Consider the following 12,020-nt stretch of genomic DNA (forward strand, 5'->3'; position numbering starts at 1 on the left):
TAAAAGTGGTAGCTTCTTAGCTAAGCATCCTTTACTTAGGCTAAATCGGAGCAGTAAATAAATACCCCTGAAAGTAGCAGTAAAAAGGTAGAGCCCGGCGGGGTTTGACACACGTAAGCTGGTCTAACCAGATGCATAATTCTGCTTCCTCCCTCGCATCTCAAGCATCATTCTCTGTGGTCCTGCCCCCTCTCTTGCGCTGACATTTCTGCTCGGCTTGCCTTGCGGAGAGCTGGTTCAGGTCGCCGGATTATCGGAAGAACGGCCCCCGAATAGGTTCTGAGGGAGCAGCAGCAGCTGGTGCCAGCGCCAGGCTGAGGAAGGGGTCACCCCCCTCTTAGCAGCAGCTCGCAGCTCCATCGCCTTCCCAGTAACGCCCAACCGCTCCCAGAGCACTTAACCATCAACGCTGCAAACCTCAACGCTGCACTTTAGGACAGACACGCAGACGCGTGCCCTCGCACCAGCGCCTGGGTCCTGAGCCGAGTTCTCGTGCTGGTTCCCCCCCTCTTCTCGCCTGCGTGGTCCCGCATTTCCCCGCTGCCCAGGGCAGAACGATCGGGTTTTTTTTCTCACTTTGAAGCATCTGAAACCCGACGCGAGCCAGCCGGGGGGGGGGGATGCTTTCGGACCAGCAGAAGGGCGCGTGCGTGCCCTGCGGCGCGGCGTTAAGAGGATTCGGGCTTGGCGGGGCCACATCTGCCACGGCAGCGCGGCAGGACCGCGTAGGGTGGAAGGAGCCAAACCCGGTGCATCCTACCCGTCCCCAGAAGCGCACCCAGGGTCTTGTTTCAGAGGAAACTAATCGGTTGAGCCCAGAAGAGAGCCAGTGCGTGTACCGGTCCTTACTCAGCGTGACCAACCCAAGAGCCAGGCCCCGGGGAAAGCGGCGCGGGGAGCCAGCTTACCCCCCGACCCTCCCCTTGGATTTCCACTGCTGTGGAGGGAAAGACCAACACATGAAGCTCGCCCTTGGTTTCACTACAGGGCACGAGCATCACCCCGAACCCTGGGGAGCCCCTCAGGCCCAGGTGGTGGCCAGGAGCACAACAGAAATGGTTGCTGCATGTCTCTGACTTGCTATTGCCGTTGAGATGAAAACAAGTGATACTGTGACTGGCATAAAGAGAGATAACTCTTTACTAATGTAAGGCCTCAGGTAACAAGATCCCAAGATCCCAACGGAAAGGTTTGGGGGCAGAGAAAGAACAACCTTCCGAGCTCTGCTCCTCTGCAAGCAGAAAGGATCCCAGTTGCAACTCTCTTCTAGCTTTTCAGTATTGGCGAAAAAGCCCAACCCAAGTAAGCCAAAATCTTTGGGCTGAAGCAAACCCCTGAGTCAAAGCAAATTGCTAAGCCAGAAAAATGGCCAAGAACTGCACCACTTGTGAGCTGGAACAAGCGTCTCAAGAGCTGCAGCCAGCCTCTAACCTCACTCAGTTCTGGAATCTGTCAGGAAAGCAGCAGCCGTTTCCTTCAAGAAACGATCCCAATTAAAAACCAACTAGACAGAGTTTCTAATTTACATTCCTAGAGTGCAAAGGAGATAATCCACAGCTAGAGAAGCCTTTACTGACTGTAAGCTCAGTCTCAAAATGAAGCCTGACCATGCACGGGCTCCCTCAAACCTCTCTGTGGGAGCGTATGCCCAGTGCACTCAAGGTAAAAATGAGTAGATGCAGCTCTACTGGTATAAAGGTTTATTAATTAAAGTAGAAGCCAAGTCTAGCTCACAAGAAAATTCTCAGAAAGCAAAAGCCTGATGATGAATAAAAGGATCAAAGCATGATGATTTTAAGGCTCATGACTTCGCACGCACACTCCACTTTTGCCAGCCCACTGCTCCCTATGACTCAAAATTACAATGTACATCACAGAAGCGTTTCTCTTTAAACCCATCACAAAAAGTCCATTGAGTCTGTGACTAACCTTGTCACACAGTTATGGAATTTATCCCAAGGCAGTTACTTGTCCATCTGCCAATAGATGCAATATAGAATTACGGGATGCATCTGCAGTCCTCATCATGAGGGCTCCTCATGAACTCCATCCATCTACAAACAAACGTAATGGGCTGGTCTTCTTGGGAGGACCCTCCAATTTCCTACAGTAGGACAGACGACAGACACCACACTCCTCAAAAAGCACATAGGCTTGTGAGTTAAAGATTCAAGAAACTGTGAAATCTAAGAGAAGCTGTTACTTCTCCATTTCTTAATCAGGAAAGGCCCTGTGCACTTCACTTAAAGATCTAACAGTGCAAATTAAAATGAAAAGCAACAAAACCCTGGGCTCCAAAAGCCTCAACAGATGTTCTGACTGTCTTCTCTGGAATTCAAGGCTAGTGCTGCCAACGTTCCTGACCTTATAAACGGAGAGGGGTGGAGCATCCATGAACTTAGAAAAATACAGAGGAGGGAATCTAATTTTAGGCGTTGCGGTCCAACATATGTTTACATTAGGATTTCACACGTAATCAATGACGGAAAATGCCCTGGCCTGTCCTTTGTCTAGAGATCAGTCTTTGGTATCTAAGTTCAATGGTGTGAAAGTTCTTTGCCTTAACTTTCGTCATTATTGAAAGGGCCCTTTCAAGCACTGCACTCTGAATACGGGTGAGAAAGTGCTGCGAGACCATCAGTGTCTTAAGAGTGGCTCAGCTGAGATGACATTAAACCCCTTTCGTAAAGGGCATCTTATCAAAGGCAGCCTACAGGATAACTGGTCCTTTGTGGGAAAGGAAAACTCTAATTCAAACCAGCAGTTCACGTCTACTGCTGAGAGAAGGCTAAAAGAGATATCCAGACGTTGTGCCCTTCCTCACAAACAACAGCCATTTATCTTAAAAATGCATCCCAGCATTAGGCTTTGGGAACACCTACGCTAGCAGCTTTCTGCTTTTGTGCCAAGGCTCGAGACCTTTTATTACTTCGCTCCTGCTCAAAAAAACCCCAGTTCCCTCAGGAAGAACATTTAAGGGTGGGGACCCAGAGCCCAGCAGCAGCAGAGATGCCAGACACTCCACACTGCCTTTGCCCTGCAATGACATTTCGCTCCCTAGCACCTGCCACAAATGAGCAACAGATCTTAGGCCGAGTGATCAAATATTCCCTGTAAGCGCTAAGGCTCAATACTTAAACACAGCGCTTTAATATGAGATGTTCAGTCACAGCATCTCTGGTCAGAAGGGGACTCGAGGGAGACACAGGAGGGCTCTTTCAGTCCTCCGTTCCGCTCTCCCATTGAGCAATCCCGTCTGCATCGATGCCATTCCCATCATCTGAGAATAAACAAAGCTGCTCGTTGTGATGTGGCTTTGCTCAAGTCATTAAAACAAATGCCTGTACACATTAAATACGCTCACAGTGATGCTGCTCTGTTACAGCGTGAAAGGTGCCAGCAGGAGCAAGGAGTCGGTGCTTTCTGGAATAACCAAGCCAAGAAGCTTCTGCAGTTTCAGCTGTGACCAGCTCAGTGACGCCAAGCAAAGATACACATACGGTAACGCGGTGCTGGAGAAAATGAAAGCGTGCCATTCTCCCCCTCCTGACTACAACTCTGTCGTCCTTTATTCTCAGCCACCCGTTTAAGTACTTCTAGGGCAAGATTTAAATATGCATTTAATACAAAAAGGTTCTTCCGAAACACTGTCAGTTTAAAAACTTTGACCCAAATCATTTTAATTATCCTAAAATTTAAAAAGATATCATTGGCTTAATCTCAATGATCTGCTTTTCTACAGACTGCATCAAGCGTATACAAAATATAGCAAAACACTAATGCTTAGGCCTTACCTTTCCCAATGCTGAACATCAACAGCTGCCACTAAAATTGCCCAGTGCTTCTGAAAACCTGAATGGTCATCATGACAGAGAAAACCAGTTTGCTGTTTGGTCCCTGGCAGCAGGATGGTATTTCATGCTCTGGTCACCCAGCCTCTGCTCAGCCCCCGCGTCAGGCACCAGGTGAATTTGCAGCTTATTGCTGGGGCCTGCGTAGTGCTGGAAAATAAAGGACTCTCCAAGAAGAGAGAAACAAGAAACAGACCACGCTCTGTGGTTTTTAGCGAAAACTCTACTTTGAGAAACTTGAGGGAAGGCTAATGCTCCGGGGAAGCTGGATTAGCTAGCTGGGGATGGGGCGTTATACGGCTCTTACCGCTTTCGATGGCGAACGCGGTAAGGAGTCTTGCGAGGCAAGCATTTCAAACGTGTGTTGCAAAACATAATTGGCAAGGATAGAGGAGAACTAAGATCAGAGCCAGGGCTGCAACAACAGGGAATACATATCAATTCAGTTTGGACAAGCCTGCTGAAATCAAGTAAACGTTCTTGAAGTTTTGCACTTTGTCAGTATGCCAACACACACACACTGGAACCAAACCACAAGCTAGATATGTTAAAGCCAAGCTCTGTCCACAAAACCTCGTGGACCTTCTAACACTGCACTGATTATATTTTATTTATGGGAATCTGTCTGAAAAGACAGGATGGCTACTAAACTGCATATACTTTAAAGGAATTGATCACTAGAGAGTTTGAAGAGATTAGTTAGAAACAAGAAGACGATCTCCTTGGAAAGTTAGGGCAGCTTTTCTATGAAGACAGTTGAACTTCCAGGTTAGTTACCAGTATACGTACAGGAATAAAAATGTATCATGCATTTGCAACCAACTTTTGTATAGCGTCTCAGAAAGGGCATGAGCGTTCTTTGTTCAAGAAACGTAAGGATGCACCATCCCCTTTCACCTTTGAATACAATATTAAAATGAGTTGGCCATTTAACACAGTAGCACTGACATCTTCCAAATCAACAACTACTGCCCAATATCAGTTTCTTGTGGTCCAATATAAATATATATTAACTAAAATGCTACCTATAATATGGTTCTGAACTCTTAAAACTCAGCTTAGGAGCTGTGAATTTAACCCACTAACCGACTTGAAGGTAAATGACCTTTTAAGTATTTACAAAGGAAACTGTTCTTGGATATTCAAGTAAAAGAAATACGTTCCGCTACTTCTAAGCTAAGTATCAATTCCAGATCTTCCTGGCCAAGAGATCATTAGTTTTAAGTATCTATTGCACTGTCTCTTGCTGGTAAAGTATATTTGATCTTCATCAAAACAAAAGGAAAGTTTAACTTTTTCTTAACTCCAATTGAGCAAAAATAGTTATGGGATGATGCATCTCAAAGGAAATGTTTGCACAGTGTAAATATATAAATATGCTTTTTGTGCATAAATATTTAAGAAAAATGGACTACAAAGATTACTTTTATATGAATCCCATAAGTTTCTTCAGATGTGAATAACTCTTATTTTGTCTTGCATTTTCTGTCTTCATATAATGTATTTGACTGCTAAATTCACATAATAAAGTTTGCTTTTGAAAGAATCCAAAGAGTTCTGCCAAATGACTTAGTCCAGTGTCAGAGACTTGCTGCAGCAGATGATTCAGCACTGGGCAGCACTAACACATCTGGCGAACAATCCATCCCATGGGTCAGTTTTGTGAGCAAGGAGAACATGGAATAATTGCACGGAAGGCACACTTCTCACACAGCAAAGCAGATACAGTGATGGACACTCGTACTGCTCCCTGTGTGAGTGACATCCCCTAGATTCAGCTGATCTAAGAAGTGCTGACTGCTGTCTAGAGGCAAAAAAATTCAGCTCTGCCTCTAGAAGAGGCAAGGTTTCACGGTGGGGGAAGACAAAGCAGCCCACTGACGAACATCCATTCCACTGTCCCCCACGCCCGGTTACTTCTGCAGCTAGAAGATCTGGTACAGACTAAAGGGCAGCCAACAGAGCCGAGGTGTCCCCAGCAAAGCCTGTTCTGAACCGTGACACCCGTTAGCACCTTAAGCCTGGTAGATGCTGCTGCTTCTTCAGAGAACCTCCACATCCCCACCCCATCCATCAGAAGCTGCGGATGCTGCCTCCAGAGGTGTTCAGCTGAGTGCTCTCTGCTACACAGCATTTTATAATCTGAGGGGAGCTCCAAGCCACACTGCAGATAAATTACGCACAAGTGCTGGAAGGAAGCAGAGATGAAAATTTCTCTGGGGAGGCAGAACGTAACGGGATCGCCTACTGCCGCAGGAGTTGTGGAGCTGTTGCTGCACATTACTAAGAAGGAAACTGGAGACCAGGCAAGTACATCAATCAAGCTTACTGCAGCTTATGTAATAAAAATCCTAAACCACTGCAATTTAAGGGATAACGACTCCATGTTAAATGCATGCAGGGAGTATTGACAATTTCTCATATATTGCACAAAATTTCACGTTACTTAAGCGTGGTCAGGATTGGATGGCTATAGGAAATTTTACCCCGCCAGTAAATCATCTCACCTTTGCTGGTTAACAATACAGAAAAAAAATTCTGGGAAATGAAGCTGTCAGGACTCCACATGCAAATTCTCGGAGACCTTAACATGCTTTGTTATTGGGCCAAAAAGCTCAATAAACATGAAAGTAAGGGTACTTCAACAGAGTGTTCAAAATTAGGGCTTGTCTAGTAAAGCAGACCTGATCCGTCAGAAGCAGATGGGACTTGGGAGATAAGGAAATGTGTATTAGTACGATTCTAGTCAACAACATCTGTAAGTTTTAGGACATCCGATATACTGTAAGTGGCAAGCACTAAATGCACTTTGCGACTCATGATTGTTTAAACACTGCATTGCAGACAGAGTGAATACAAAAGAAATATGATAGAATGAAATACAATTCCAGCACCAAAGTTGAAATGCCCTGTATCCAAATTCAGAACTTGACATTGTCAAAATAAGGCCACATTATTTCTGGTATTCTTTATTAAAAATACTGCTGTACACATGAAGAATGAAAACAGGATTAAAGATGAGTAACACATATTGGGATCATGACATTAGAACTTAACATACTGGTGCTTTTTAGGGGAAGCAGTTGACACCTGAATTACTGAAACAAGGGCAAATCAAAAATACATAGGTACCCTCAACAAAATATTTACAATATAGTAAATACAGCAACAGAATTTAAAACAGGTACAAAAATTAAAATGACCAACATCAGATGATTTCAAAGGTTGTCCCTTCTGTGCTTTTAGCTGTAAAAAATAGGAAGGTCAGAATTAAATTTCCCATCTGGGAGGGCACATCCTGGTGGCTCTTCTTTTTAAATACAGATACACAGCTCTTCCTATGAATGGATCAAACTACAACTTTAGGACAACCTTCTAAATGGAATTAAAATGGGGTAGAAGGGCTCTCCCCAAAAAAACACCCAAGCTGAACTTCAGACTGTTCAAATCATTCCCAAATACGGACCAAATGAAATAAATAGAAAACAAAGCTCAACTTTTTTTTTATGTATTACCTGACACCAAATATTTTCTGGCTGACATTATGTATGAAAACTTATTAGCTGTCTACCTTTTTATTTTTAAACCAAGTCCTGAGGTTACTAGGGGCTGAAGCAAACTGACATTATGCAAATACACACAGGTTTGCAATTTAGACATGTCTTGCAGAGGGTGGTTTGCTGGTCTAAAAAGGATGAGAATTCAAGCCCTATTTTACCCCTGCCTTACACTTTCACAAAATATTGGTCCACAAATTAAATTTTCAAAGGTTCCCAAACCCCACAACTGAACAGATGATCCCCTTTCATTTTCAAAGAAAACAATACTGGAAAAAACCTCAGCCCGCTTATAAATTAAGCATTTCATATTTCTTCTAGAATACAAGTACTTCTTTTTTGTACAAAAGAATTACAATATGATTTGTCAAAAAACATATAAAAGACAGCTGCTCTTCCTCAAATACATGAGCTAATGATAAAAGACTGTTTTGCATGTTCACTTTTCAAAGTTCCTGTTCCTTTTATATTAAAAAGAACACTCTGGCAACTGTTATCGTTTGAATATTAAACATTATGTTCCTTTTAAAATTCATTCGATCAAATGCAACAATAATCGTTTTTTAAACTCAACAACTGATGCTACCTAATGTGGATTCAACCACATTTTCTAAAATGTGTAAAGCATGTCCCTAGTCTTCAAAGCTTTCGATGTGAAGAGAGTTGCTTTTTTCTTGATGCAAGTCTCAAGGCGGAGAATCATTTTAAAGCTTATAAAAGTGGACAGAGAAATATTAAAAACTTCTCTGAAAACTACAAATATTGAGAATTATTAAAATTGATGTCAGTAACATCAGTTGCAAGTGCTTAGAGTCTGTCCTGACCTTTTGAGTTTCCACATTTTCTTCATGGTGAGCACCCAGTGCTATTAAAACATTCAGTGCTGGGAAAGGATAGATACAGTCTTCACTACTGCTTTAAGAAAGGAAATTCCTACATATTTGGCAGTCTTCAGTATCAAAGTGTAGGTGTTTAACTAGAAATCCCATGAATACCCAAGTTTGGAGACAACTGCATGTCCAAATATTAGAAAGGTAATTGAGGAGGAAAATTCCAGACTTTTGAGACTGAATTACTTCAGGAATATTCATGTGTTGAGTATTATCAAAAGTAATATTACTTTGGGCTAAGCAGTGACTGCAAAGGCACAGCAGATCATTATCCCTCCAGATTCAGGCTGTAAAACTTGAAAAGCTCTTGATGCCAGACAACTGCTGTGTTTAGTTAATCTTCTTTTAACAGTGTCTTTGTATCTGTATCCAGTGTAGCGTACCATAATAAAGCTGTGGTTCAAAGAACAGAACTTTATACAAAAATTATACTGTAAATAACCTAAAGTAATACACTCCTGAAACTTCAGGCATTTAAACAATTTCTTTAAAAAAAAATCTATTAAAAAAATTGCATAAATGTAAATGCTTCTGACTAGCAGGAAAACGTACAAACAGTTTTTAAAAGGCGCTGGTTGTGTTTAGAGCAAGTTTGATATGCTCCTTAAATTATAGATGTTTCCCATTATGCTATTTTCGTCACTTCGCTTAGACAAGGTTTAAATCAAATGACAGGGGACTTTCTTTCCTTTTTTGTCAATTCACCAATACTTCACTTGACTGGTTTTAAAAAGTTTCCTCTTCTCACATTTCTTTGAGCTAACAGTGGGTGGCATACAGAGCGCATACAACACACTTTTACAGAGGTTACGAACTAAACGGTCATTAATAGAACACAATTTCTATTAAATTATTTACCTGGTCCTTTATGCTATTCTGGGTGCAAATAATATCAAAAATGAATAAATTTTGCTATATCCTCAGTGACAAAAATGTATCCCAGAAATGTCCTTGCAAAGAGTTTCCCTTAAGTATACAATGTGGCAAAACTTCAGAGATCAGAAAAGTCTTAAAAAAATTAAAATTAGTGCATATACAAGTGGAAAAAATAAAAGCAGGAACATCATGCACCTGATGTGTTCCTTAATCTAAAATAAATTCTTCACAGATAAAGCCTCCAATGGCAGCCTTAGCTCTAGGATAAGTGAAACATTCTTCCCTTCAAGTAACAGTGTACCTGACTGAAGTGCAAGCAGCTTTGCTCATCTCCTGTTTGTTTCCCAAATGTGAAATGAGATGACAACAACAATTCAGCTGTAGTGCAATTTGCTATTGGTTAAGTTCCTCAGCAATGTCCTGCATGCTTTCAGCAAATACTACAACTGACCATTTGCGGCTGCAATCAGTTCTTGAAAAGTATTTTCAAAGCAGCGTTTTAAATCGCTGTAAGTTACCACAAGTACACTCTTCTCATCTCTGGAAATGAGGCTTATTTTTTCTGGCACACCAGCATCTAACTGCAACAAGAATGCAAAAGATAAAATAAAAGAAGTGTGAAAGAAATGGCAAAACATTTCCCCAATAACAAAAGCAATCAATTTCTTGGCAAGTACATTGTTGTGGTGCAGTTCAAATCTGCTAACAACACAGAAAGGAAGGATCTGAATCGCACCACAACACTGTACTTGCCAAAAAATCGAGACATTTTGGTCTTAACCTGACGGACTTTTCAGACCTTTGGACTAGGTTACCATTGTTTTCTTCCCTTTCGACAAAGCTAATAATCCTGCAATACTATCTTCCCCTGTGTAGAAAGCCTAGCAAAATTTCCACAGAGCTCCTGACGAACAAAACCACGTTTGACATGACATTTGCACATAAGATCCACAAGCCTCCACGTAGGGTAGGTAAATTACTTCTTGCCCACTCTAAAATGAAATAATGGATGGATCAGCCCCAGGTAGTCTGAAAACCGGTAGAAACCCAAACCTCACATTTTTGGCAGTACTGGAAACAAACTAGTTCCTAAGCTGTATGGTACATTTCATCCCTTATGCTAAAAAAAAAAAAAAAAAAAAGAAAAAAGAAAAAAAGAGATTACCTAGTTATAATCCATAAATAAATAGATAATTTGAGGTTAAAGATTAAAGTCTGTTCCACATTCGCTTTCATGTTTTGTTCTGACTTCTCTAATTCAATATTAAAAAAAATCGTATGTTACGCTATGTACTTTAGAGATGTACCACTAAATCCTAAACTGGAACAGAGGAATATCCCACTTTACAAGCTGAAGTCCCTTCCAACACTGTGTCTTATGTTCTCCTCACTTTGCAAGAAATGTTCATCAATGGAGAATTGTCAGACTGTCTTATAATGCAAAACTTTTGTAGCTCTGTTTTAGTTGATAGGTATTTAGGCATTATTTAGGTATTTCCAAATACTTGACACTACAAACTTTCTTATTCCAATACAGAAGGTGGGGCAGAGACAAGTGGGTATGACACTACCGAGACAATCTTTGGAAATACAACCCCAGCAGGATTAAATAAATGTATTATAATGTTGTATTGAATAGCAGAAGAACTGTTAGATTTGTCACTGAGGTGTTCCACTAGCTGCTGTCTGGAGCAACACAGCAAGTTAGCAATTTCTTGCATTTGTCTTCTAAAATAATGTTCTGAGTATAACCTTAAAAGATGGAACCTCCCCAATTTAAAGTTCCTGCTTTGTGAATAGCTTCAGAAGGACAAAAGCAAGCCAATTAGCTTTTAATTATTGTAGAGTAGGATAAAACCACCAGTCTCTTCCAACATCCATTACAAACTATTATCACAGGTAAGGTGTTTGTGAAATATTGTCTACTGTTCCCATTAGCGTCATACAGGAAATCAGTGAATGACCTTAATGAATGTAGGATATGGAAGATCTGTATTAAGAAAGCCACACAGCTAACTAGAAACATTAATATTTATGGCTTTGTTTCTCTCCTCCTGTGGAGGCATAAATCAGTATTCTCAGCTGAAAAGATCCCCAAAATGCCACATTGTCCAATCGAATAATTTTCATTCAAAAGGAATGCTTTTGGAGTGTACCAGGAAAGCCCAAATAACCGCTTCTAGTAGTACACACTACAGTTTCAGAAGTGTTTTTTAGAGTGTATTTCCAAAGTAGAGCTCTGTAAGCCTTACATTTTTTGTGTGCTGAGCCCACAACCACAGAAGAGAAGAGCCTCTGTTTAAAAAGGTAAGCCATGAACATTTATAGAACAAGGCATTCTTTGACACCATCTCTTACCTGACCTACGAATTCAGGACTGTCCCCTCTTGCTACAGTACTGTACGGGTCACTGCTTTCAAATCATGATGGCATTTCACTGCCTATTTGAATATCAACATGCTTTCTTTTTGATTTAGCCTCAATCCCTTTAATGTCCTTTTTAAAGTGATTACAGACACCAACCAGAAAGATAAAAAGGAGGTTAAAGAAATGCACAGCAGTGGTCTAATAGGAGATTAAAAGCCTTGACAATTTAGAAAAAGATTTAACTGTAGTTAAGTCAGTTGTTACATGTCAAAGGACCTGTATAAATTCAATTTCTTCTGGAACAGAAAGTTGGCTATCCTAATCCTAGAAATAAAATACTAGCCACTGAAACTGTATATTGTGTCTGCATCACCACCATTCTCTACAGAGTGAGTGGAATGACCCAGCAGCTACAAGAAAAAAAAAAAAAAAAAAGAAAAAGAAAAAGGAAGAAGTAGCATCTTAGTCTCCTATGAATT

At 41.2% G+C, this 12,020-nt stretch overlaps 2 protein-coding genes across 11 annotated transcripts in view; one reads left to right on the forward strand and one right to left on the reverse strand.

The window, feature by feature from the left end:
* The window catches only part of FLT1 (fms related receptor tyrosine kinase 1), a 116,196-nt gene extending 110,799 nt beyond the window's left edge, over positions 1–5,397 (forward strand). Inside the window, exon 30 of the mRNA XM_030042843.2 lies at positions 3,386–5,397. Within this exon, the coding sequence (XP_029898703.1) occupies positions 3,386–3,590 (205 nt within the window). The 3' untranslated portion in view covers positions 3,591–5,397. The remainder of the gene's footprint in view (positions 1–3,385) is intronic.
* Positions 5,398–6,804: 1,407 nt separating this feature from the next.
* PAN3 (poly(A) specific ribonuclease subunit PAN3) overlaps positions 6,805–12,020 on the reverse strand; it is an 82,828-nt gene continuing 77,612 nt past the window's right edge. For 9 of the 10 annotated variants that reach the window (XM_041118410.1, XM_041118407.1, XM_041118409.1 and 6 more), the window contains one exon: positions 6,805–9,755. In XM_041118410.1, coding sequence (XP_040974344.1) covers positions 9,615–9,755 — 141 coding nt within the window. In that variant the 3' untranslated portion in view covers positions 6,805–9,614. The remainder of the gene's footprint in view (positions 9,756–12,020) is intronic. The other variant, XM_041118408.1, reaches the window with a different exon arrangement.

The sequence above is a fragment of the Aquila chrysaetos genome, chromosome 19 (genome assembly GCF_900496995.4).
Source record: "Aquila chrysaetos chrysaetos chromosome 19, bAquChr1.4, whole genome shotgun sequence".
NCBI lineage: Eukaryota > Metazoa > Chordata > Aves > Accipitriformes > Accipitridae > Aquila > Aquila chrysaetos.